Raw genomic sequence first — 27,937 nt, 5'->3', positions numbered from 1 at the left:
CTATTTGGACTTTATCTCATAGTGTAGGGGTAGAAGCTGTAAAACACTAAAAGTTATCCGGTAAACGAGTAAATCGAAAAGTTTTCAATCAAGTATACTATAGGGGTTCATTTGTTAAAATTCTACAACATTAAGGACGTCTCTTGTAAATTCTCTAACGCTAAAACAAAACAAAATCAAATCAAAAAACCTAAAAAAACCCCCAATTTTCCGACCTGCAATCTAACGAACCACAATTTGATTCAAGTTTTCAGCAATCAAGCTAATCGGTACGTATTTCACCTCCTCATGTTTAATATTCTTCAATTCCGGTATGGATATATGCAATACATTTCTCCAATTTAACAATTTTGCAGTTTTATACTTTAATTCAAGAATTAGGGTCACGAACATATTGTTATTGATCGAATTGTAGTAAATTGGTGTAGGGTTTAGTCTGTATTGAGAAAATATTTAAGGGTTTAGTGATCGAATTGTAGTAAATTGGTGTAGGGTTTAGTCTGCATCCTCTGAATTTAATCTACAGGTTTCAGTAACCTTAAGAAGCTTCATCGGAACCACCACCACCAACGCCACCGCCACTAAGAAGCCTAAGTCGAAACCCTAGCTCCTCCACCGTTCGATCGTACCGACGCAAGGTTCTGGCGAATTGAGTTGTATCTACTCATCACTCCGTCGACGGAGGCACGGCATTTAGCGACTTGAGTTGTATTCCGGTCGATGTTTGGATGCATCAGAGGTTTCTTGAACTAGGTTTGCCAATTTCAATTTAATTGCATTTTTCTACTGAATTTGATTGATATCAGGCATCTAGAAACATCACGATTTGTTTGGAATTGAAACTCTAATCAGTGTTGCAGTTAGTTATTCTGATATTTCTGTTTGATTTGCTTGAAATTTAAATTGAAGGACGTAGTTTTAAATGTAAAAGACTTATGCTAATTAGATTCCTTTTCATTAATTAAGCTAAGAGCTCGCGGGTTGCTATTATGTTCTTGATGAAATGGATGGCCCAACGAGTAGCAATCATCGTCGGAATTTGTAGGTTACCCCCATCTGCAAAAGCAGCTTCCAAACATGGCTGTACACCAAGCTTTGGACCCTAAAAAACTTATTGACATGCCAGTTAGGAATATACTATCTTTGACCATGCCTATGATCATGTGTATCCACCTCATTAATCCACTAACACCTTCGCCGAAGTTAGTCTATCTGTTGCTAACTATTTTGCTTACTAAGTAGGAAACACCACCAACGGTGAATGCCACATATAACATATTTATACTCAAAATTATTGTTTCTTTTTTCTGATTTAGAGTTGATTTTGCCAGGTCTTAAATTTCTTCTATTGTCTGATCACAAATTTGTTTCTTTTTCATAGTTGTTATTAGGAAGTCCAATGCTTAGGGTTGTAAAGGAACCGGACGAACATGAACAAGGTCATTAAGGAATGAACATGTTCATGAACGGTTCAGAACGCTTACCGGACGAGATTTCTTGTTTGTGTTCGCTCATTAAGGAAATGAACATGTTCATAAACTGTTCATGAACACTTACCGAACGCAAACGAACACAAACAAATGCTCATGAACATAAATTAACACAAACGAACGTTATATATTCATTTTAAAATTAAAAACTGTATTTTTCATTAGAAAGATTATGAAGAAACCACCAAAAATATACAAGTACGTAACATCACTATCCGAACATAATTGACATAAATATAAAAAACGTAATTAACACAAAAATTAAAAAGTTTGTCAAGCTTTAACACCAATTGAAATGGTCAAATGAGGGATGTTGGCGGGTGGCTTATAGTATGACTGTGGCTTCAAATTTTTAAAAACTAAAACCAATACATAAACTTTTAAATGAACAAACACAAATGACATAAACGAGCGAACATAAAAGAATACATTACCGAACGTTCACGAACATAAACGAACGAATGCAACCTCCGTTCATGTTCGTTTGCTTAACTTATCGAACATAATTTCTTGTTCGTGTTTGTTCATCTATTAAACGAACGAACATGAACAAACTTCCCGCCCAACGGTTCACAAACTGTTCACTGAACGTTCGGTTCATTTACAGCCCTAGGCAATGCTTTTATGGATGATGTGCTATTGGCTTCATGTTAAGTTATAATGTTTATTTACACATATTTATCTTTCCTTACCGTTGGTCATTTCCGCATTATGTGCAGGTTTAGTTTAGTAATCCGATCAGGTGAGCTATAAGCCTTGGTGTTGCGAGGTCTCACAATGACGTTATCACCTTCACCATCAACTGAAAATCAGTGCTCTACTGTTGTCACCGGTGCTGCAAGTTTATCGAAAACCGACGATTTTTCTTCCGAGCATGTTGACGACGAGAACGAGAACGAGAACGATAACGAGGAGGATGAGGAAGGGGATATGGATTTCAATCCTTTTCTGAAAGAAGCTCCTTCTCTAGAAGCTTCTTCTAGCCTGAGCTCCGAGATCGAAGAGTTTGAAACCGATGTCGTTGACAGTAGAGAAAATCATTCACCTTTGGTTAATGTCGCAAATGCCCCTGATGAATTGCAAGATGACGGTATTAGAAACGTTGAACCAAACATTGCCACAAATACAGTTACCGATGATGTTACTGTTGAACAAATGGTTAATGGTGATAGTGATGACGAGGATGCCATATGGCGGCGAACTCGGGCTCGGTATTCTCTTGTGGGGTCCACTCTCGATGAACTCGAGACCTTTCTTCAAGAAACGGATGACGAGGATGACCTTCATCATAACATTGACGATGAAGAAGAATACCGGAAGTTTCTCGCAGCGGTTTTAAATAACGGAGATGCAAGTTCCGGTGCAGCGCAAGAAAACGATAATCTCGATGAAGATGAAGATAACGATGCGGATTTCGAGTTAGAACTCGAAGAGGCACTCGAGAGTGACGTTGACGAAAATTTACATAACGTAGCCCAAGAACGGGAACACGAGCGTGTTCGTAGGCGACCCGAAACACGGCAGAAAAAACGTCAAAAAACCGATGTTCGACAACATGAGTTTTCCGGTCATATGAATCGACCGTTACGTCCTATCTTACCGTATGCACCGATTTCTCCAAATGCATACAATACCTGTATGATTCAGAGTACTTCATCTGCGTGTAATTATCCCGTCTGTGCGTTCACGCCACATCAGATAGGCCAGTTACATTGTTTGATATACGAGCATGTACAGCTGCTCGTTCAGCTGTTTTCTCTTTCCATTCTAGATCCTTCTAGACAACATGTTGCCACACAAGCTCACCAGTTGCTTTCCGAGATGCTTCACAAACGCGATCACATACTTGCTTCTCAACGGGTACCGTATCCTGGTTTTTGTTTTAGCTTGCCGTACATTTGTTCAGCCGTAACATCGGAGAACACCGCTATCTCTACGGATGGTTCGTTCTGGGTGCCTTTCGTCAGCGATACCGTGCTATCAGTTATTGATGTGGCCCCACTTAATTTAGTTCAAAGCTATCTGGACGATATTTCTATCGGTATGTCTTCTATTTGAACTTTTATCGGGTTGTAAGTAGGCCTGTAAATGAACCGAATGAATATGAACAGAGACATGTTCGTGTGCGTTCATTTAACCGAACACGAACATACAATCAAACACATTTTTTTGTTCATTTCGTTTATTAAGAAAATTGGCATGTTCGTGTTCATTTATGTTTGTTCGTTTTAAAACCTAAACGAACAGTTCACGAACGTTAATGAATATACACAAACAAACTTAAACGAACATAATTTAACAAACAAGAAACAACACAAATGAACATGATTGACTAAACATAAACGAACATAATTTTTTTGTAAGTTAGTGATTAATTACGATAAATTCCATTAAAAAACTAATTTTTTTTAACTAGAAAACCCAATTACCGATTAGTAATATTTATGTTAGTAGTCAGAAAGTTCCTTTTATGTATAATATTCATATAAATATAACTACTTATGTATTTAAATTGAAACGAACATAAACGAACGGAAATAAACAAATGTAAATACAAGAATATAAAAGGATGTTTTTTTTTAACATAAATGAACGAACAAAATGTGTGTTCATGTTCGTTCGTTTAATCAAGCGAACAAAACTACCGTGTTCATGTTAGTTCATTTATTAAATAAATGAACATAAACGAATTTCCCGCCGAACAAGTTCACGAACAGTTCATGAACGTTCAGTTCGTTTACAGGCCTATTTGTAAATTGTAACTTGAGTTTTTGTACCAACCGTGCTTCTTATCAACAGCTGTTCAAGAGCATCGGCAGAGACAGTTAGAAGCTACGTATGACGCCATGGTTGAACGGGAGTGTTTGTTTCCTTTCAATGGTGTTCATTCTTCGGCTGGTGTTTATTCCGATCCTACAATGGTGTCTGATAACGCTAGTGACCCAAAATCGAAGAAGACGATTGCTGCTGCACTTGTTGAAAGGTCTAAAAATCAATCGATTGCTTTAGTTCCGAAAGACGTTGCGAAGTTGGCCTTGAGATTCTTTCCGCTTTTCAATCCAGCGCTATTTCCACATAAGCCGCCCCCTTCGTCTGTTGCTAATCGCGTGCTTTTCACCGATGCTGAAGATGGGTAGGTTACAAGCTTGCACGTTGTCGAATGTGCATACCGTTTTATAAAAAAAGTATAGTGATGAGCTTACTGTTTTGTCGAAATATGCAGGTTATTAGCTCGAGGGTTAATGAGGTATAATACCGACTGGAAGGAAATTCAGAAAAATTTTCTACCCTGCAAAACACCGCATCAGGCACGTTTCTACAAATGTTTATGTTCTCTTTTTATCTTGAAGTTCATTTAAACACTTTTTTATTCATTGAAGTTCTCGTTTTTTTTGTTGGAAGTGTCAAAGAGCCTTTGAATTGGGTTGCAAACGAACCGAACGAGTGTTCGTTTGTTAAGGAAATATATGTGTTCACGAACACGTACCTAATGAGATTTTATGTTCGTGTTTGTTCGTTAAGGAAATGAACATGTTTGTGTTCATTTGTTAATTTTAGGCAACGGACGTTCATGAACACGAACTAATGGTCATGAACGGAAATGGAAACAAACGAACACAAACAAGCATTTGTGAACATAATATATTATACACTGGTACTTATTAAATATTTTATATGTCGGAATTTTGAAGTATTTAAATAAAATATAAACACTAAAAACACTAATGAACTATCGAACACAAACGAACACGTTACCGAATGTTCACGAACATAAATGAAGTTCGTTCATTTAACTAAACGAACAAAATTTCTTGTTCTGTTCTTTCATTCATTAAACGAACGAACACGAACGAACTTCTCGTCAAACGGTTCACGATCTGTTCGCTGAACGTTCGGTTCGTTTGCAGCCCTACCTTTGAATCTAGCCAAGCTTTTCACAATGTGTGATGTTATTTCGTTATCACGGTGCTCAATTGAGTGATAATCTTGCTCATTTACTTTTTCCAGATCTTTGTGAGACAGAAAAACCGTGCATGCTCTAGAGCACCCGAGAATCCAATAAAGGTACGTAATTTACGGATCGCCTCATCATTGTATATGTATTATTATAAACGCACAAAAAAGAAGACCGTTTTGGCACGCACAAAAATTATATTGTATTATGTGTGTGTGTGTGGGGGGGGGGTATTAAACTATTAAATATTAATATATTGTAATTGATGTTTATGATATTTATTTTGCAGGCAGTTCGAAGGCTTAAAACGTCACCGTTGACTCCTCAAGAGAAAGCTCTCATAGAGGAGGTATTAATATTATTTTTGTATTAATTTTGCTCAAAGTGAAACAATTATTAATGTGATTATGTTGATGTAACAATGCAGGGATTAAAGATATACAAACTCGATTGGATGGCGGTATGGAAGTACATGGTCCCACACCGGGACCCGTCGATGCTCCCTCGTCAATGGCGCACAGCTGTCGGAAACCAGAAGTCATACAAAGGAGACGAACATACTAAGGCAAAGAGACGCTTATACGAATCACAACGAAGAAAGTCAAAACTCGAAGGTTCAAGATTACAAGCAAATGGTGTCGGTCAACATAGTCAAGGCTGGTCAAACAATGATGAGGCTAATCCGTTTCATGGTGGCGAAGAAAATAACAGTGGTGATGATGGTGGAAATAACGAAGATGAAGCATATGTCCATGAGGCGTTTTTGGCTGATTGGAGACCGGTTTCATCCGGTATTTCAAACACGGGCGAAAACCCGCAAGCTGAATCGTTCACACAAAACGGATTACCGAACGACACAAGGCTGGTGAATCCTAATAACAGTTCATCTTACCCCGTTCCTGCTACGTTTTTGAGACCCGAAGTAAATATACCATATCGAGCTCGTCGATCTAGTTGTTCTCGCGTAGTGAAACTAGCTCCCGACTTGCCACCGGTCAATCTTCCACCTACGGTTCGTATAATGTCGCAGTCGGCGTTTTCGAAATTCCAAGATGAAGCTTCTAGTAAGGTGAGACAAAACGGCGTTTTAAGTCAACCGAGAGCTGGTCAACAAGACGAGAGAAGCTCGGTAAGATGTGGTACGAGCGATAATAATGCGGTTGAAAAGGGTGATTCGGATCTTCAATTGCATCCGTTATTGTTCCAGGCTCACGATGATGCGAGTTTACCGTATTACCCTTTGAACGGAAATGCCAGTTCTTCTAGCTCCTTTGACTTCTTTCCCAATAATTCTCCGCAGTTAAATCTTAACCTCTTTCGTTATTCTAATCAAGCGAAACATACGCTAAATTTCTTCAACAACTCGCTGAAATCTAACGAGTTAAGTTCACCGTTGACCGGCGTTGACTTCCATCCGCTTTTGCAAAGAAACGATGACGGAAATGGCCAGTTGAGTGACCCACCGTTGGATTTATCAACACCGAATCCAACGGCTATAAACGTTGTACCGCGTAGCCCTAACGAATTGGATTTGGATATCCGGTTAAGCTCTATTGGCCGGAAAGAGAATGGTACAAGTGGTCGTGAATCTGGAGTCGCTGAACCACAGCCTAGTGGTTCGCACGATTTAGCCAAGGAAAATGGTAATGATCCGGATTTCGGTCCAGGTTCGGGGGGTGGTGGACATGATGAAATCGTGATGGAACAAGAGGAGCTAAGTGACTCGGAGGATGATGACGTGGAAGAAAGTGTGGAGTTTGAGTGTGAGGAGATGACGGATAGTGAAGGAGAAGGCGGGTCGGATTCTGATCGTGTTGAAAACGTGCAAAATGAGGTACGTAATAAGATCTTTCAACTAGAGGTGTGAACTTTTGACACGACCCGTAAACACGACTCGAACCTAACACGGAATTCATGGCTTTGGGTTTAGTTTAAACGGGTTTGGGTCAGTTTTGGGTTGAACCCGTGGACCTTTATATAGCTAAAAGGGTCGGGTTCGTGTCAACCCGGGCGGGTTAACCCGTTTAACCCATTTATATTATATTTTACTTTTTTACAATATGTTAATGTCGTAATTTAAATCGTTTACGTATTTTATGCCATAACTATATCTTAAAAGAGAAAATGAATAAGATTATATAATTAAAATGTAACTATTCTATATATACATTTGTGTTTCTTGTCTTAAAATTTAAATTTTATTTTAATATATTAATTTGCGAACAAATTAGAAAATAAAAAAAATTCGGGTTGAACCGGTCATGTTCGGGTCAACCCGCGAATATTCAGGTCGTGTTCGGGTTCATATGTATGACATGATTTTCGGGTTCGGGTCATGTTTGAGTTCGTGTAAAATATTCGTGTTTGGGTCGGGTTGGACCTGACAACCTACAGACACAACCCGTTTAGCACCCTTACTTTGAACCGATTAAAACTTCTGTTATTGTTTGCATATTTTACCGTTTTGCCACTTTGTTACTTGTTAGGATCTTAAATCACACACATCGACATCGTAATAATTGCAGAAACAATAAATCAAAGACTGTAAGATTGCTAAATGGATTATTTTGTATTGTACTTAGGATGTGCAAGATGATTCTTTGCCAAAAGTTACGGTACATGGAGACGACAGTGATCAAGATGAACCGAGATGTCAAGAAACTGCTGGTTCTGATGAACCTACAAGTTTGTTAGGTTTAAGGTTAAACGCTAAACTTCCGGTGACCAGAAGTTCTCATGGCAGCAGATCTTCTTCAAAGAAAACAGCATTGCCACATCAGCAGTTGGATGCTGCAACACAGGCGAAGAAACCCAGAAAACGGGCACAAAAACTGGATCTGCGGTGAAGTTATGCGCGCAATCTAGGTACAAAAATACACAGGGACTAACATTATTACAGGTTAAAATGTAAAGAATGCTGATTGAGATTGGTTTTTTCGTAAATATGAATTAAACTTTTGAAAGAAAAAAAAACTATTTGATTCTTGGTTTCAAGCCCATTTTTGGAATAACAATTTGACATACCATCATATCTTAAAAAAATAATGCCATGTGCCCGTGTTATTTTTTTTTTTATATAAAGTTAGTTATGTAAAATAGTCAAAAGCAAGGTTTTGAACCAGACTCCTTGGCGGTTCAGTTCAAATGTGTTGGACCGCCAATGGGTGAACCAGCAAACTATTAGGTCATGCCAAATGGATTCGCGTTCCTCGTTTTATGTAGGGTAGAAGGGAGGAAACTTTTTAATTTGAGTAATCTTAGACAAGCGATGATTTGAAGTTAATATTAAATTGTGACATGTAATACAAACACGAATTGCAGTTAAATTGAGTTATGGAGTCGATCTCTGTGATCCTGTTCTTGTTGTGCAGTCGGTCACATGAACCTGCGACTGCTAATCACCATGATTATGGTTCCGTAAGCATTCATGCACGCTCCTTCAGCTTCCAATTACACACCCGACTTCCATTAACTCTCGTTAAATTCATTTATAGTTGTTTTAATACTTTTGTTAGAGATGACCATTTCGACCCGTTTACCTTTTTTTTTTAAAGGAAAATTTTATTAGAAAACACCAACCCACGAAACGGGGCAGCCACACAACAAGACACAAGAACTCTAGATAAATACAAAATCACACAACTCGGTCCAAGATACGGATCTAGCTTTTAGTCTACTTCTAGCCCAAAAAAACCCCACCGACTTAATTTCGCTAATAATATCTTCCACCCGAATTTGATTATTGGAGAATTTAAAACCATTCCTAGCACGCCAAATGCTCCAGCACCATGATTATGACAATCCCATGGAAAATCTCTTTAGCCACTCCTTTCAGCCTGACATGATCATGAAGCTCTAGCAACTCTCTAACAGTGTAAGCCGAAAAAGGGGCCACTCTACACCATCTCGAAATGTGTTGCCAGACCCGTTTACCTAAAAGTCCATTTGTGTTTGATCCCAAATGGGTTTATTAAAAAATATGTTTATTTTGTAACTATTTAAGAAATGTGTATTTTATACGTTAGTATTTTAATCAAATTGATGTACGTTTTAGAATTAACAAATATAATTTATGTATAGGAGGAAGAAGAAATACGAGACTAGAAAGATTGAAAGTCAAAAGTCAAAACTAATAAGAATGGATTTCTCATTCTGATAACATGATACAAACCGTAATTGTGGTTTGAGATCATGTTCTAGATTTTACATATTATATTACTAAGGTTAGAACCCCGTTTAATACACGGGTTGAATAAATATAATGTTCCATAATAGAATCAAAACCCCTGAAATAACTGCAAAATTAGAAAATGAAAATGGTTAAATTACATCCCAAACAAAGGGGTTAAGTTTAAAAAAAGAAACTCGTTGTAGCTTGAATTATGAAAGACCCCTCTGAACCATTAGCGTGTTAGGGGCATCATGCGGGAACGTGGTGCGAGTGTGTGGCTTGAAGTAGGAATGAGCATGGTACCCGTTCGGTACCGAAAATGTACCCGGTTCGGTAAATTCGGTACCGGTACCCAGTACCATTTGCTCACATCCCTAGCTTGAAGCATTGGGTAAGTTGAGGATTGTTGCCCTTCCTATCAATGAGGGTATGAAAATGATATGCCTTTGTGTGATCGGGTAAATGTGAAAGAGTGAGGGTTAGAATCATATCTTTCCTCTATGCACATCTTCAAGCTCTTTGATAGAAGAAGACCATTCATAGATGACACAAATGTTTGCCACGATGGTCTGGAAAAAAATATATTCCTAAGTATTGAAAATCCATAATTTATAAACCATAGATCAATATTTAACCAAAACCCAAGCTTACCCATGCATTACAATCAAAGGGCCAAACTTGTAAATTTCAAGCTGAGATAAGAGCCGCATTCACTTTCAAAGATCATAAAACTTGCAGTGAACTAGTGTGAAGATTTTGCAGAATTGGTTCTGGACAGAGGATACATACAGATATCGATATAACATCAGTTTCTAAATAAAAAACCGGGTCAATATAAATTAGCAGCGGCGGCTAGGGAAAATGCATTTAGCGGGCTAGTGTCCATTATTAGTTTACTTTATTATATAGAGTATAGAAGATAGATATAGATATACATTATGGGCCAAAAAAGCACTTGCGAATTGACACCAACGATAACATGTTTGGCACGCGTTCATATTCACAAAAAAACTTGACAAAATATGTGGAAACGATTGATCCACAAAAGCGCGCGCGCGCACATGCTTAGCTGTCAATCAACAACGGTACAAAGACGTAAACGTGACTTACAAGAAAACCATTAGAGCTACAATGCAGCCATAGTTAACAGCAAACCAAAATGATCACTCGGCAAAACAGGAAGCTCCACCTCTTTCCCGCCTTTTTTCTGCTTCATATACGTCACTTCCGGTATCGCTTCAGTCCCCACCATTTCAACACACTCAACTTTAAAATCACGCAAACCGACCAAGAACCGATCAAGACGTTTTTGCAGTTTCCTATTAGCAGACAACATCGGGTTTGACTTCGTGTCATAAGTCCAGCCAATTTCTTTCGGGTTCAGTTCAGTCCACGCATCAATCCATCCATCCGGCAGTGGAAACTCGCCGTCTAACTTGTCATCCCAATTCATATCACCACAAAATATAACATTCGGGTTTACTTTGAGAAAGGCGACGGCTTCTTGTGCTTGTTTTACACGCTCTTTACTGTACATTTGGTCCCATTTTGGCGGGCCGGGACAAGGGCTCTCAAGATGGGTTGTAGCGACTACCAAGGGAGTACCTCCTTGGGCCGAAACTTCTGCAATGCATAACTCTCGGCCCATTGCGGAATAGCTAAATTGCTTACAACTGTAGGATTTCACAGGCAATTTGCTAAGCTGCAAAATGTCGTTACGTTAAGTTAAATACAAACTTCCTTCGTAAACTAGATCATAGGCGTTATCATTTATTAAACAATTTAGGCAAATTGGAAATAAATAATCTCACCTAACTCAATTTGGCCGATAATAATCCCAAGTCAGTTATTGGTCGATAATAATCCGAACCAGTCAATTTTTTTTGTAAAATAGTCTGCCGTTAAAATAGCTTAACGAAGTTAAGTTTTTTTCCGAATTACAAACCGATGTTTTAGGGCTTTTGATCAGAACGAGGATACGAGTCGATTGATGTAAAACTTACCTCGAAATACTGCCCCAACCCACGAAAACGGTGCTTCAATTCGGGTGCTTCAATTGATGTAAAACTTACCTCGAAATACTCCGTTAAGCTATTTTAACGGCGGACTATTTTACAAAAAAAAATTGACCAGTTCGGATTATTATCGGTCAATAACTGACTTTGGATTATTATCGGCCAAATTGAGTTAGGTGGGATTATTTATTTCCAATTCGCCAACAATTTATTATCATATTGCCCACTTGCCATTGGGTGTAGACAAGTCGACCCCGAGCACGGCTCGTTTATTCTTTACTAACTAATTTATATACATTTATAATTATAATTGTTACATATAACATAATATATTTAGTTATTTTTATCAAAATAACTTATGTTATAAAAATATGAGTAAAATGCCATTTTCATCCCTGAGGTTTGGCCACTTTTACGACTTTCGTCCAAAGGTTTGTTTTTCCGCATCTGAGTCAGCATGGTTTCAAAATCTTGCCTTTTTGAAACTAAACCAAAAAACAATATAACCAATACGTTTGTTTAGGCTCGCGAGCCAGCTCGAGTTCGATAAGTAAAGCTCGCGATTGTTTATTAAACAAGCTTATTTTTAGTCCCAAGCACGGGCTCAGGCTCACTTAAGCACGACTCGAGCTTTTCGCAAGCCGATATCGAGTAGCTCATGAGCGAATCGGCCCGTTTACACCCCTAGCCCTTGTTCATCAAGACAGTGTGATATGAACAAAGCTAACCTGCATGCAAAAGTATGGCCTGGTGTTTGCCGTATCAAAGGAAAGCGAGCATTTATACGACTTCCACCAATTGGATCTTTGAAGAATGGCATAGATATCAGGAGTGACCTCCTACACGATAAAAATCACATTTAAAAGTTCGCCTAAAAAGAAAAAAAAAAATCATCTTTACCCAAAGAGTCGATATTAAGAAATTGTCGGAGACAATACCTGCAAACATATAACATCTGGATTATGCAATTGAATAATGTCACCAATTGCTCTCATTCTTATACGAAGCTCGATATCTTCGGCAAACCAAACATTGTAACTCAAAATCTTCAATGTCTGCAAATCCTCTTTTGGCTGAACTTCATCTGCAGATTATTCGACCCATGTAAATTAAATTACCAAATAACATATTATCAATGTAGATTGCGATAGCGCGATTCCAAATTTTTAAACTTACCAGAGGCAGCCAATGATTTACCGAAAGATTTAGGGTTGCAGGACACTCCCAAAACAGTACACTCATCAGCAACTGTAGCTGTATAACAATTAGATATAGCTATAAAATAGCTGGATTTATAGGTTTTTGTTAAATATACATGTAAAATAGCATATATAGCAAGGTATTTTGATATAATATACATATAAAAATTTTCAAAATTCTTTTTCTAATGTATCGCTATATATAAAATAGGGGTCGCTATTTGTCGCTATTCGCTATGTAGCATACAGGTCCCTTGTCGCTATTCGCTATAAACAACTATGGTGGAGACGTGGAGTCACGTCTCCAGCCACATCATCACTTTTGGGCGTAAAACACCATAGTTAAAAGGGGGCGCCAAAAAGGGGGGTGTTACCCCTCAACACCTTTGAGGGAGAAATAGATGGGGCCCATGTGGTCTTGCACCAATCATCAATTTTAATTTTTTCTTTTATTTAATTATTAATTAAACCAAAACATGACAGTTAAAGAGCAGGTTAGTAAAGTCCATTGTCTGCATAGCAGTGACATAACAAGGGTTATGTTAAACCACAACACATGATCTAAGTAAATCAACAAAGCACAAACACCATCCATCACTTGTGGTTTAGTGGTTGGAAAGACTTAGGTTTTCCTTGGAGACCCAAGTTCAATCTCCACTAGTGCCAAATTTGGTGGATTCTCCCAGACCCTAGGTCAAGAGTTCGAGCTCGAGCCACCCCGGGTTTTAGTCCACCATGCGTTACGCCAGAGAGATTCTCTCTTGTGGCGGCGCAAGCACCTGTCACTTGCAGTGGGTGGTATGCTTTCCCGGGGAACGCCGTTAGCCAAACTCTGACGCCAGCGTGGACCCGGTTAAGACAACATAGTCTGGCAAGTGGGGTTAGGGCCCTCTGTTAGGAGGGTGTGAGATCTCTCACAACAAGTTAAAGATTTTCACCGTTCAAAAAAAAAAAACAAAAAAAAAAAACAAAACAAAGCACAAACACCCATGTATAAAATAAAAAAAAAGATTCTATATGTTTTATCATAATGTCTCCTATCCTATATAGTTGCTAAAGCATAAGCCTAAAGAACAATAGAAGCCAATAATCAATAGAAAAAAAAAAACAAAAAAACAAAAAAAAAAAAACAACGGTTTAAATAAACTCACCAGAATCAACCACCTTTCTGTTAGCAGATTTTATCCCACGAGACACACCAAAATCATCAACTGGGTCATCACCACTTTTCCTCTTAGAAGCAGTACATTTTTGTAACAAAGGCAAGAAAACATTCCCAACACCCACCTGCAGTTCTTCATCATCAAGACTCAAACTTGAAGACAACAATGAGTTCTTAGTCCCACAAATTTCACAGTTTGAAACTTTATAAGGGTTCAAAAAGGTGCAAGCTTTACAAGACCATTTTTCTTGATTTGACGAAGATGAGGATGAGGATGAAAAAGGTGAGTTGGGTTTTGATGATAAGCAAATCTGGCATGTGGGTTTTAGAGAATCTGTGTTGATGAAGGTGCATTTAGAACAGGCCCAGGAAGAAGCCATTGATTTGGGTGAAATTGAGAATGAAATTAGGGTTTTTCTAGGGTTCTTGGAGATCAAAAGAAACGAAAGGGTTTTAAAAGTTGGGATTGAGATTTTGAAATATGACATTTGTCCGCTCAAATAGTAGATTAACGAAAAAAGTGGGAGGATCACACTATTATATATCAAAAAGTATATTTTTTAACCGCCAACTAAATCACCGGATAAGCATGATGTCATTAATCGAGCAGATGCATCATCTCCTTTATAACGAACAGAGTTGAATGCATACCCGAGCCACCAAGCTACCACTTCCGGGGAACACCCGCCGCCCGAAGACCCACTGCGTAGGGCTGGCATATCGTGTATACCTGTACACGATAAGACATGACACGATAAGACACGATACACGAACACGACACGATAACTTATCGTGTCATTTTTTTCAAACACGAACAGTAACACGACACGAATACACGGAAACTACCTGTTAATACCTGTTAACACAACTGTTCGACTGTTATACACGAAAATTACCTGTTAATACTTGTTAACACGAACACGACATGCTATCTGAGACTCTGAGAGTTACAAAGGGAGTTTAGGGTTTTATTTTTTTTAATTGAATGAGGAATGAAAATAGAAAGGAATTAAGGAACCCACACGCACATGGCTAATGAGTTTTATTTATTTTAATTTCTTATCGTGTACTAACGAGTATTAACAGGTAAACATGTATTTAACCTGTTTATACATGAAAAATTAACAGGTAATCTCGTGTCTACCTGTTTGGTACACGATACCTGTTAAGGCCATACACGATACATGTTAACTTCGTGTAGGTTCGTGTCGTGTATTCGTGTAAAATTGTCAGCCCTACCACTGCAGTAAAACCTGATTCAGCTCGGTTTCAAACTAACAACCTCAGAGAAACCGAAACCAAATGACTAACCACTAAACCAACTTTTCAGGACCGAAAATTAAAATATTGTGTTAGCTTGATAATACGTGTGCATTATACAAGTTTAGGATATAAATTATTTAACTTAGGGGCTGTTTGGCAACTTCTGAATGGTTAAGGGGATGTTTGGCAACATCTGAATGGTTAAGTGCTGAACCAGTAAGAGATCTGAACCATTAAGTGCTGAACCAGTAAGAGGTCTGAACCATTAAGAGCCTGTATAATGCTTAACCGTTCAGAGGCAAATGCCTGACCAATTCAGATTAGAGGTTAACCATTCAGACTCTATATAAATCTTAACCATTCAGAGGCAAATGTCTGAACCATTCAGACATCTGATCGTGAAACAAACAGTCTGAACCATTAAATGCTGAACTAGTAAGAGGTCTGAACCATTAAGAGCCTCGTTAAGAGGTAAACAAACAACCCCTAAGTGTTGAACTAGTAAGATGTCTGAACCATTAAGTGTTGAATTAGTAAGAGTTATGAACCATTAAGAACCAATATAATGTTTAACCATTCAGAGGAAAATGTTTGACCAAGATTATAGGACTTAATCATTCAGACTCAGTATAATACTTAACTATTCAGAGGCAAATGTTTAAACCATTTAGACATCTACTCGCGAAACAAACAGTTTGAACCATCAAGTGCTAAACTAACCAGTAAGAGGTCTGAACCATTAAGAGCACCATTAAGAGATAAACAAATAGCCCTTAATGATTTATACATAAATTTACATAACTAAATTACTTCAATATATATAGCTTCAGGGGTAATGGATGTAGCAAACCATGAAACTTTCTTTCTGATGGTAACTTCATCTAGATGTTTGTAAATGATCAATACAATTATTATATATTACTATTATTATTACTATATATTATTATTATTATTATTACTATATATTACTAAATGAATTGAAATGAATAGTGATTTTAATATTATAATAACTAGGATTGCGACCCGCCCCAATGCAGCGGGGATACTTTAGTTATAATTAAGTCAATCTAAGACCAGCACGTTATGTTAAACCTGTCAAACGGGGAAAAAATAGACAATGTAAAAACGTTCACCCACCCACGCATGCTACGTCGTGTTAACTCGCAAAATTTAGAACGAAACGTAAAAACGTTAAACCAAAGACACACTTTGCGATGTGTTACGTCACAAAATTTAGAACCAAGCATAAAACGAAAAATTTGCGGAAAATGAAAACTATAAAGGATCAAAGTTGAAAATAAAAAGTTATGAGGATAGATTGCAAAAGATAAAAAGTTTTGGGTTAAAAGTAAAAAAAAAAAAAAAAACAAATAGTTTTTGGTTAAAAGTAATTTATGAAATACTTTTGGGTGAAAAGTTAAAAAAAATCAATTTTTTTAGAAAACCCCCAAAGCCAACGTTACGACAACCATATGCATAACCATTTTTCTTTGAAAACCCCCTAAAGCTCACCCCGCGTTGCGGCGGGGCGTAAAACGGTGTCAAATAGTACTAATGTCACACAACCGTCATCGACCACCAACACTGACTCGACCTAGGATTTGCGTGTTGCGACAAACCTGTCAAACATGGAAAAATAGAGGTAAAAACATTGAACCACATATGCACGTTGCGTCGTATTAACTCAAAAAAATTAGACCTATACGTAAAATGAAAATTTGCGAAAGATGAAAAGTATAAGTGACAAAAGTTGTGAAATTAAATTGCAAATAATGAAAAGTTTTGGGTTAAAGTTAAAAAAATAAATTATGTAGGGTTAAAATTGGAAAAAGGTAAAAATCTTGGGTTAAAACTAAAAAATCAAGTTTTAAAAAAAAAAAAACTCCCAAAGCACAAAGTACAACTAATGATGCACAAAACACTTGCAAACTTATATATGGAATAATATATAGTTTTTTAATACTTTTATTATTTTAATATTATAATAATAATTATTTTCTTTACTTTTTAACTTTAATTCTTTTTTTAATATCAGGGGTTGGGATGGTGTCAACCGGTATCGAACAAGTACTGGTATCGAAAATACCGGTACGATCATGTTCGGTATCAGTACATGAAGGTAAAAACCGGCACTAATACAAAAAATCCAAAAGTTGGTGCCGAATTGATATTGGAAATCTTTTGGTTCGGGAAATTCAGTGTTGCTACCCGGTACAATTTGCTCATCCCTGATCACGGTTACCGTACGAACAACGGTATCGTACAACTTTTTTTTTGTTGATTTTCTTCAACTTTTAATTTTTTCTTTTTTTAGTTTCAGGGGTAGGGATAAGCTCGGTGCCAACCGATACAGAATTGGTAAAATGAATAGTGATTTTAATATTATAATAATATATAGTTTTTTAATACTTTTATTATTTTAATATTATAATAATAATTATTTTATTTACATTTTAACTTTAATTCTTTTTTTAATATCAGGGGTTGGGATAAGCTTGGTGTCAACCGGTATCGAACCAGTACTGGTATCGAAAATACCGGTACGATCCTGTTCGGTATCAGTACATGAAGGTAAAAACCGGCACTAATACAGAAAACGCCAAAAGTTGGTGCCGAATTGATATTGAAAATCTTTTGGTTCGGGAAATTCAGTGCTGCTACCCGGTATCATTTGCTCATCCCTGATCACGGTTACCGTACGAACAACGGTATCGTACAACTTTTTTTGTTGATTTTCTTTAACTTTTAATTTTTTCTTTTTTTAGTTTCAGGGGTAGGGATGAGCTCGGTGCCAACCGATACAGAATCGGTACTGATACCGAAAATACCTGTTAGGGTACCGGTATATGAAGGTGAAAAACGGTAGTGAACTGGTACCAGAAACGCCAAAAGTCGGTATCGAATTGGTACTTAAGATCTTTCGGTTCTACAAATTTGGTACCGGTACTCAGAACAATTTGTTTATCTCTGACCACGGGTTTCATACAAACAACATCGTTACCATACAACTTTTTGGGTTGATTTTCTTTCGGTTATCTTTTAGTGTTTTTTTCTACATTTTCTTTTTATTCTTGTCAGCAGTTCCGCTCACAACACGCTCGTAGACTCGTAGTGATTTCAAAACACATGTAAACACAGACTGAATAACAAAAGAAATTCTCCACAATGCGGTGGACTTCTTAAAACCTAGCTTTATTAAAAAATCACTTTGATATTTATAGTTTTTATATCTGAAAATATTAATTATTTGTTATTTTGAATAACAAAGTTTTATTTGGATTAACTTCATTACTTCAAATAGGCATACACGTAATATGGAATCCCACACGATGAATCACTTACATAAAATATAATCAAAAGTTGAAGTTTTTAGACTTTTGCCAATCAAATATCCATACATAAAAAAAAAATACGATAGTGATAATTTGTTGGTTTGGTCATAACCTCAATGTTTCGAATTTTATTTATTTATTGTCCAACATATTTATTTCGGTTAAGAATAACATATATCTCAGTGGCGGACTCAAAAATTATTTGTTGGGGGTGCGGATGAGGTGTTCAACCATATTTTTAAAGGGTGCGGTCGGGTTTTTTTGCCAAAAATATACACTAAATTTTGTTTTTCAAGGAGTGCGGCCGCCCACCTTGGCCAAATGATGGGTCCGCCAATAATATATGTTTCTGTTAAGAAAGATTTCATCTTACACTTGTAAGGAAGCGACGTTCAGGGAATAAAAGTATGTTTAAATCAAATAAACTCTTGTTATAGAGAACAAATGTATTAAGAAATCAAAATAACAAAAAAATGATAATATGAATCCAACAAATCAATACACACGTGGACATGGAGATTTGAATTATAAATATTACTAGGTTATAACCCCGTGTATTACACGGGTCTAATAAATGAATTTTATATACTAAATAATAAAACAATATATCTTTAAAAACCTCATTTATTGCACCGGTTGAATAAATATAATTTTATATATTAAATAATAAAAAGTTATATCTATAAGAACCATATTGTACGGGTTCAATAAATATAATTTTATATACCAAATAAAAAAGTTCTATCTTTAAAACCACGAGTATTACACGAGTTGAATAAATGTAATATTGTTTACCAAATAATAAAATAATACATCTTTAAAAACCTCATTTATTACAAGGGTTGCATAAAGGTTATTTTATATACCAAATAATAAAAAAGTTACATCTTTAACAATATGCGTATTACACGGGTTGAATAAATGTAATTTTCTATACTAAATAATAAAAAATATATCCTTAAAAAAACCTCGTGTATTGTACGAATTGAATAAATCTAATTTTATATATCAAATAATAAAAAGTTATATCTTAAAAAACCTACTGTATTACACGAGTCCAATAAATGTAATTTTGTATAGTAAATAATAAAAAAGGTATATCTTTAAAAAACCACGTGTATTACATGGGTTTAATAAATCTAATTTTATATACCAATAATAAAAAATCATATCTTTCAATATACTAATGGATAATACTCGATACGCGATGGATATGGTGATTGTGAAGATGGTTCTTGAAAAGAAGATATGTTATTCAAGAAGCAAATCAACATCTATTTATTTGAGTGATAAAATGTTGGTACCAATTCCGACAAATTGATTTATAAATTATATAATAAAATTAATATAATAATTTTTTTAGTAATGAAAATAAAAATATTTCATATATTAATACAAAGTTTGATTTTTGTGATAAATAATTTGTTTTATTTAAAAATATTTTAAATTAACAATTTAAATTTCAGAATAATATTTTATTAGAAAAATAGAAGAATGGTATTCAAAATTTAAAGTATGATAAAATTTGATATTAGCTCATTATTCATTTCTTTATTTAATTAATATAAGATAAGTTTGGAAGTGAGACGAGAAAATCATAAAATAAATGCTTACAATGAATGATAAGTGTCACACATTAATATTTTATTATATAGTATAGTATAGATTTAGATTTAGATTGATATAAGTAGATTATTATATTGTAGTAAAATTTGTTAACGAAGTCTCAATAAATTTAACCATTTATTTAAAACTTGTATATGTCACGAATTTTTAATAAATTTAACCATTTATTTAAACTTGTAAATGTAGAAATGATAAATAATATTAGTTAATTTTATTTTAAGTTTCGTAAAATATATTTGATACCAAGCTAAACAAAACGTTTTGTATATGCCAAATAATAAAAAAATATATCTTTAAAAACTTCGTTTATTACATGGGTTGAATAAATGTAATTTTATATACCAAATCATAAAACAATATATCTTTAAAAATCTCGTTTATTACATAGGTTGAATAAATGTAAATTTATATATTAAATAATAAAAAATTATATCTTTAAGAACCTCATGTATTGTACGGGTTGAGTAGACGTTGGGGGCTCAGATGTTAAAAGATTCATTTTTTGGCTAAAAGGTAAAAGTGATATAACCACAGGGGCAAAAATCGTAATTTACTCTAATATCAAATTAGATAACTAAGTTTGAATTTGAAGTAAATAGATAAATATAAAAGTAATAATTAAACTAAATAATATTTAGTAGGAGGATTATCTCTAATTAATTAGAAGAGATTAAACTAAAATAATAATTATTCATAAGGTATGGCCTAATATGATGACAAGTGTCCTCAAAATAGTTTCTTTTATTACATAGTATAGATACAACTAGTTAGCTCCGGGTTGAGTAAAAAACAAAAAAATGTAGTTTAACAATAGTGCATGAACTAAGATTCTTGGCTGCTTAGGGTGAACGGGGCACTTCTCGGGGAGGGGGGTCGGGGACTAGTTACTGCACGGGGAGGAGTGCCGCCATCATCATTCACCGCATGGAGGGGATGGAAGGTCGGGGACTAGTTACCGCATAAGGGAGAGAGGGAGAGAGGGAGAGGGTGGCCCACCAGATTTTCAACCAATCAAGTTATTTTCCTTTTTTTTCTTTTTGAATAAAAAACAAGTCCCCTAAGAGAGGAGTGCCGCCATCAAATTGAGGGTGTGAGGGGAGTTAAGGGGGGAGTTGACGTGGCGCGTGCTGATTGGTTTTTTGTAAGAGAGGTCACTCCCCTAAGAGAGGAGTGCCCCTCTCACCCTTATTATCCAAATACCCACTCGATATCCGAGGGGCATAAGAGTCATTTTCCATATTGTGTTGAGAATGCTTAATGGACTCTCCTTGGATCCCAGAATTTCATACCAGATTACTGATATGATATCTCTACTCCAGGGATTCCAAAGTACTTGCTTGAATAATTGTCACAACCACATACAACCTATGCGAGATCTAAACCCCTTTTTTATTCGATTATAGCACTATAATAACGATATAAATTTCATATTTAAAAATAGTGTAGTCGATATATTAAGACTATACATTTGGTAGATAAATATATTTATATCAATTCTAAAGTCATACATACAATTATCACTTATGTATGCAATATATTCAGAACACTAAAGATGAAAAGAAATCTATCACTTAACTACAAAGAATATTAATTCAATTATGGACCTACTCACTTCAATACCTACCTCCTACAATAAACATAACTTTAACTAACATCACCCTAATTGATCTTAACTAATCCAATCTATGAACATTCAATCCAAAACAACCTTCATTTTTAGTTGCAATCACAGGATCTTCATTCAAATCAACATAAAAAACCACATTAGCACTGCACTCCGTCACCATATCTACTTCCGGCTTCATTGTCAACGCTTCTGTTACAACTTCACCCTCTTCTACAGCTTCATCTTTCTTATTCGCGTCTTCTACCAACTTCTTTACCGGTAAAACTTCGTCGTGATTCAAACCTGGCCGGCCTCTTTTGTTTTTCGCATTCCAAACGATCGTGAAATCAGCCACATCACCATCTTGCCTCCTCGAACATTCTTCATCGTTTGAAGAGTCGTCAAATAATGTAGGGTCATTCAGCGTATGACGGACAACAACCGCGCTATAGTCTTTGAGTTTTTTTGGCAGTGCTTCTCGCCAGTCGGAATAGGTGTGACGACGCATGTGATTATAAAGGGTGGAGTCCGATGTGAGATACTTGCGACATAAGTAACACCTAAAGTTGCCATAATCGTCGGCACATGGGAGAACCAGAGTAGTTTTACTCCCCATAACACCATATACCAACACATATACGTATGTGTATATATATATATATATATATATACATATATGGCTAGATTTAAGAGTTTGTATACAAAGAGGATTTGTTAGAATGAGTGCCCCTACAATAGGAAGTTTGCCCTTTTCCGTTAAAGAATAATTAACGAAGTTCGAATTTTTTAAATTTTGTAAAACTATTTCTATCGGAAGAAACTTTTGTTTCAATGCAAATCATAATGAAGTTCGAATTTTTTAAAGGGGAATTTACGAAAATGGCCAAGAATCATGTTGACTTACCAAATTGGCCACCTCATGCGTCGGAGGAGCGGCGCATCATGCGCGGGATGCGTCCTTCAAGCACGGGATGCGTCTTTAGAGCGAAAACCAATAAAAAATGGACACGTGGCCACGGGATGCGTCCTTCAAGCGCGGGATGCGTCTTTGAAGCAAAACCCAATAAAAAATGGACACATGACCACGGGATGCGTCGGGCAAGTTTCCGGCGAGTTGCAGGTTTCCGCCAAGTTTTCCGGCGAGTTTTCCTGAATATTATTTTCCAGCAAGTTTTCACTGGTACAGTCCATTATCACTCCTGAATATTATTTTAACTAATACACGTCCATTATCACTCCTGATACACGTGTATCAGTTTTCCACACAATAATATTCCGACAAGTCCCTCAAGTATTACATTATCCTCAAGACCATGATCTCCCATGATTACTATTATAAAAGCATCATGGTGTTGATAAGGTCAGAAGTCGGTATCCCCAACACTTTCTTCACAAGATCTGAAACAACTACATCTCGCATGATTACTATTTTAGAATATTAGAATTAGAAAAAGATCGATGGTGATCCAATAAGTTAAAGCTTGAAAATCAAAGCAAGAAAGTGAAGAAAAAGTGAAGGCAATTCAACAACTCTTGTCCATATAATTGTTCATCCTTAAATTGTGGGTATGCATGCCTTTATAAAAAGTTGCAGACGCAAGAAAAGGCTGCAAGCCTCAAGTATTGAAATGACACTTGTTCATTTTCTATTGGGTTTTAGTGACACTCTGCAAAAGACGCATCAGGTACTTGAGACGTCTGTATATGGACGCTTCAGATGGCTATTTTTGTAATTAATGCGGGTCCATGGCTATTTTCGTAATTTCTCTTTTTTTAATTTTGTAAAACTATTTCTATCTGAAGAAACGTTTTGTTTCAATGAAAATCATAAAGTCAATATTAGTTCTAGAATTTCAATAAATTCATACCAATCTTATAATATTCATAATTATCAATTCAAATACTTAAAAATGATATTTACTTTGTATTATATATTTTATTATTGAATATAATGTAGAATATTAGTTTTATGCAGGAAAACTGGTGTTTAACCACCGCGTTGCGGGCACATGGGTCATAAAACCGTGCTAAGTATTAAGCAAACGACGACCAAAACCAAAAAATGTCGTAAAACAAAAAGGCGAATTTATACCACCAGGTGACGTAAAACGTAGACGAACTTAAACTTATACCAATTAAGCTTTAACTTAAAGACATAAAAAATGCCAAAACTTAAAAGGCAAAAAGTAAAATGTACAAACCTCAGGGACTAAAAAAACTACATTTATTATTGACGTAAACAATAAAAGATTAAAAAAAAACCTCACTAGACCCAAAAAAAAAAAAAAAAAATCTAATCAAAAAACTATTCATAAGAACCTACCCTAATTCTATATATATAATAATGCAAATGTGTTGTAAAAATGTTTAATAAATAAATAAGCATAATAAAAAATATATTTCAATAATTTAAATACTCAAGTAACATTTTTAGGCATATGGGGTTGCAGGGTTATTTTAAAAAAATGATTTTTTTACTTTTAATTCAAAGGTTTTTACCTTTTGCATTTTTAACCTTACATAATTTGTTTATTTATAATGAGTTAACTGTCATTTGTCCCTGTGTTTTGGTGGAAAATGTCACTTCAGTCCAAAAAACAAATTTGCGCCAGTTCAGTACTCAACATTTTTTAAAAGTGCTACTCCAGTTCAAAAAGATAACGCCTTGTGCCAGTTCCGTCATCAACTTTTTTAACGGCGCGTTATCTTTTTGAACTGAAGTGACACGTTTCAAAAATGTTGAGGACGGAACTGACACAAGTTTATTTTTTGGACTGAAGTGACATTTTTCACCAAACCACAGGGACAAAAATGGCAGTTAACTCTTTTATATTTTAACCCAAAACTTTTAATTATTTGCCATTTAACCTCACAACTTTTTACTTTCAACTTTTGTTCCCTATACTTTTCATCTTTCGCAAATTTCTATTTTACGTTTAGTTCTAAATTTTTTGAATTAATACAGCGCAATGTACGGGTGTGGTTCAACGTTTTTATGTTTCGTTCAAAATTTTGCAAGTTAACACGGCGCAACGTGCATGTGTGGTTGAACGTTTTTATGTCTATTTTTTCTTATTTGATAGGTTCGTCGCAACACACAGGTCCTAAGTCGAGTCAGTGTTGGTGATCGCTGGCGGTGGTGTGACATTGGTACTATTTATTTGGCACGGTTTTACGCCCCAAATTCTAGTTTGTATTCATTTAGTAAATATTATATTTATATCTTACAACACAAGTATTAGCTACATTAGTTTTCTTTTACACCCCTTGTCTTTAGTAAATTTATCATATGGCCCTCAACTTTACTAAACTTATTACTAAAAAAACAATTTACATTAGAACTTTAATAAAGTTAATTATACTCCCCGCAGTTTAATCAATATTTTCAATACATTTATTTTTTTAATTTATTTATTTTTTCTTTTCTTTTTCAAGCGTGACAACTTGAATCGGTACCGTTTGAACAACTTCAGTAGCGGTACAATTATTCGTTTATATGGTCTCTGACATAAATATTGTTGAAAACGAAGTTGTATTCATAAGGGTGCCTTTTTTTGTATAGCGAGTACTTGTATCGTACTAGTACCGTGATGAACCAGACTGATACTATCCCAACAATATCGGTACAACGCCGATTACAATCGACAACATCGATACGCTTTCGGTACTAACGGAGCCATTACTTATATTCATTTTTAATAGTTTCCCATCTATTTAAAACAAGTGTCGATATTCTTTTGGGCATATCACGAATTTATTTTTTCGATTGTTATATGAGAGTCAGTGTCGTACCGATACCATAATAAGCCAAACCAATACGGACTGAATTCCCACCGCAACAGTCAACACATGAAGGAATTCCACGAGTTAATATAATAAAGTAGATACTTTTATTTATTTTGTAATTATGTTTTACCACAAAAGTCGTCGCTACAAGGTCATCCATGGCAACAACAAATATAGTGACAATTAGAAGACCCTGTAATCACGAACCTATGGACACAAAACTTATAGTCTTCACATGAGTCTTTAAAAGGTCATCGCTATAAGGTAAATTCCTTATAGCACCAAAATGAGTGGATATGAAATTTTTAAGTATTTTGATATTATATTTTTGGTCGCCTAAATATGATAATATGAAATTGTTTTCTTATATAAAAACATAACGAAAAAGTTAACTTGATATGATATAAAGGGAAAATGACTATATGATTTACCACGGGTCAAAGCCAAAACATTATAAAAAATAAAGAAAATAGACGTTAAAGAATCAAAAATCAAGAAGCATAAGAGACGTGGATATTGTATAGTTCGTTAGGTTGTAATAATAAAGACGTTACATATTGATTTTTTGAATTTCTCAATATTCAACTTAACAAATTCATCTCCACCTCGACGCTCCTTGAGTTCTTTTTTTTGATTGACCACTTTCATATAGTTCTTGATATCCATTTATCGCGATCAATCAATTTTAACATAATGGCCAATAGAAGGGGAATGCCAGGGAATGCCAAACAGAATTGGTGAAAAGTAAGTTGATTACCCTGTTTCTTTGTTGACAAATGATGGTAGGAAACTTAATGTTCTTAGTGATCACTGAGATGACGACCATGTTGTTCAGATCGAAGGATTGGGAAAATAAACAAAGATCAAAGTGTGAATCATTTTTGCGATAAACATGGTTGTTACAAATCGTAATCGTGGTCTCCAAGACAAGTGAATCACACAAAGTTGGGTGATATCAAGGTACTACAAGTATGGAGATGATGAGGAGAAATATACTATTTACCGCCTCATTGATATAACTAGTAGGTATTTTGGACACGTGAGCCAGCCCAAACTAGCCTTACGTGATGCCCCTATGCTAGGAACCACGTGACCGAATCCAATGATTTATCAAGGTGTGTTGAGTACTTTTCAGAGTCAATACATTAATGCATTGTAAACTCGTGCCAGCTTCAATGAAAAAAAAACAAGTATGATATGCCCTCACAATAAATGCATCAAATAAGAGCTTCTCCAACGCGAACTTTCAGACAGACACTTGATACTGGCGTGATGTCCAAATCCGGGTCCAAACCTGGACATCTCCATTAGAGGTGTGCGTTTGTTAGTGACGTTCGAATGAACAACTAGAATTTCATACAGGAAAAGATGGGAGGGTGGTGGGCCCTCTCTTACACACATTATATACAGTGTTGTAAAAATGGCGACTAGGCGGCGATTAATCGCTAGTCGGCCAATGACTGAGTAATTTTTCGTTAATTAGTCCATTAATCGCTAGTCGGGCCTAGTAGGTCCTAGTCGGGTCTAGTCGGCCAGCCAAAAATGGCGATTCCGACCAGATTCCAACAAAAAACCAAAAACCTGTATACTCCGGCCAAAACCTCTAAATTCAGGCCAGTTTTCAACCAAACCATATGAATTCCAACAATTAATATTGTATATTTAAAAAAATGAATTGAGTAAGAGTTAAAACCTAGCTACTTAAAATATATTCCAATAAAAATGTGTATACGTATACATAAAACTGAAAATTATTTATAAAAAACCCGATCCGATTAATTTTGAGTAATCCGAGTACTCGCTACAGGGGCGGATCTATAGAGGACCAAGGGGTAGCCTCCGCTACCGCTTGGTCGGAAAAATTTTGACGTTTTTAGTGTAAATTTTGGAAAAATTTGACGTTTTTTCGATTTCGTTACCGCCTATTTATAAAACGTTCCCGCTTGGTCGGAATCCTAGATCCGCCACTGACTATCTAGTCCCCACCTCACTGGCCGACTAGCGACTAGCGACTAGCGAGTTCTACAACCTTTGATTATGTTTATGTATGTATTATTTTTTCTGTAAGGGTGTTTGAATGTAGAAATAACAATTCTTTTGAGGAAATTGGTGTATTTGAAATATGGAAGGAATCTGATGCATTTGAAAGTAAATGCATTGGAGATACTATAATCACCATGCATTGGAGATACTCACATGCATCTATGTATACTAGTGGGGAACCTGCGCGTTGCTACAGGAGCGATAATTTGCAGCGCGAAACTCATTTTTTTAGTATTCTATAGAGCATTTTTCACACTTTTGAACCCCAATAACTTTAGCATTTGTAATA

General features: G+C 35.7%; 2 protein-coding genes across 4 annotated transcripts; one reads left to right on the top strand and one right to left on the bottom strand.

Moving 5' to 3' along the window:
- Nucleotides 1-145: 145 nt before the first annotated feature.
- LOC110910791 lies at nucleotides 146-8,490 on the top strand. 2 transcript variants are annotated; one of them, XM_022155383.2, is made up of 9 exons: nucleotides 146-269; nucleotides 527-753; nucleotides 2,210-3,531; nucleotides 4,290-4,623; nucleotides 4,714-4,798; nucleotides 5,499-5,555; nucleotides 5,735-5,794; nucleotides 5,873-7,279; nucleotides 8,028-8,490. In XM_022155383.2, exons 3-9 carry the CDS (start codon nucleotides 2,268-2,270, stop codon nucleotides 8,289-8,291), a joined length of 3,471 nt encoding a protein of 1,156 aa, XP_022011075.1. In that variant the 5' UTR covers nucleotides 146-269; nucleotides 527-753; nucleotides 2,210-2,267; the 3' UTR covers nucleotides 8,292-8,490. The 2 variants fall into 2 exon arrangements, with proteins under 2 accessions (XP_022011075.1, XP_022011076.1); XM_022155384.2 differs by lacking the exon at nucleotides 527-753 and having other exon boundaries at nucleotides 172-269.
- A 2,065-nt stretch (nucleotides 8,491-10,555) lies between these two features.
- LOC110910792 (tyrosyl-DNA phosphodiesterase 2) lies at nucleotides 10,556-14,502 on the bottom strand. Of its 2 annotated transcripts, none has more exons than XM_022155386.2 (5): nucleotides 13,982-14,502; nucleotides 12,808-12,885; nucleotides 12,570-12,715; nucleotides 12,360-12,470; nucleotides 10,556-11,318 (listed from the first exon to the last, which is right to left on the bottom strand). In XM_022155386.2, the coding sequence occupies exons 1-5, from the start codon at nucleotides 14,478-14,480 to the stop codon at nucleotides 10,743-10,745; spliced, it is 1,410 nt and encodes a 469-aa protein (XP_022011078.1). In that variant the 5' UTR covers nucleotides 14,481-14,502; the 3' UTR covers nucleotides 10,556-10,742. The 2 variants fall into 2 exon arrangements, with proteins under 2 accessions (XP_022011078.1, XP_022011079.1); XM_022155387.2 differs by having other exon boundaries at nucleotides 12,808-12,879.
- Between the last annotated feature and the right edge of the window lie 13,435 nt (nucleotides 14,503-27,937).

This window comes from Helianthus annuus, chromosome 15 (assembly GCF_002127325.2).
Source record: "Helianthus annuus cultivar XRQ/B chromosome 15, HanXRQr2.0-SUNRISE, whole genome shotgun sequence".
NCBI classification, from domain to species: Eukaryota; Viridiplantae; Streptophyta; class Magnoliopsida; order Asterales; family Asteraceae; genus Helianthus; species Helianthus annuus.
The sequence above is the reverse complement of the archived record's forward strand: the minus strand, read 5'-3'. Positions and strand labels throughout refer to the sequence as shown.

Excerpts from the sequence above, each read along its gene's own strand:
- LOC110910791 (XM_022155383.2), top strand. The coding sequence starts at position 2,268 with ATGACGTTATCACCTTCACCATCAACTGAAAATCAGTGCTCTACTGTT. Across the intron at positions 4,624-4,713 it reads TTCACCGATGCTGAAGATGG|GTTATTAGCTCGAGGGTTAA; the intron begins GTAGGTTACAAG and ends CGAAATATGCAG. Across the intron at positions 4,799-5,498 it reads CCTGCAAAACACCGCATCAG|ATCTTTGTGAGACAGAAAAA; the intron begins GCACGTTTCTAC and ends TACTTTTTCCAG.
- LOC110910792 (XM_022155386.2), bottom strand. The coding sequence starts at position 14,480 with ATGTCATATTTCAAAATCTCAATCCCAACTTTTAAAACCCTTTCGTTT. Across the intron at positions 12,716-12,807 it reads TAAATCATTGGCTGCCTCTG|ATGAAGTTCAGCCAAAAGAG; the intron begins GTAAGTTTAAAA and ends AATAATCTGCAG. Across the intron at positions 11,319-12,359 it reads GGCCATACTTTTGCATGCAG|CTTAGCAAATTGCCTGTGAA; the intron begins GTTAGCTTTGTT and ends GACATTTTGCAG.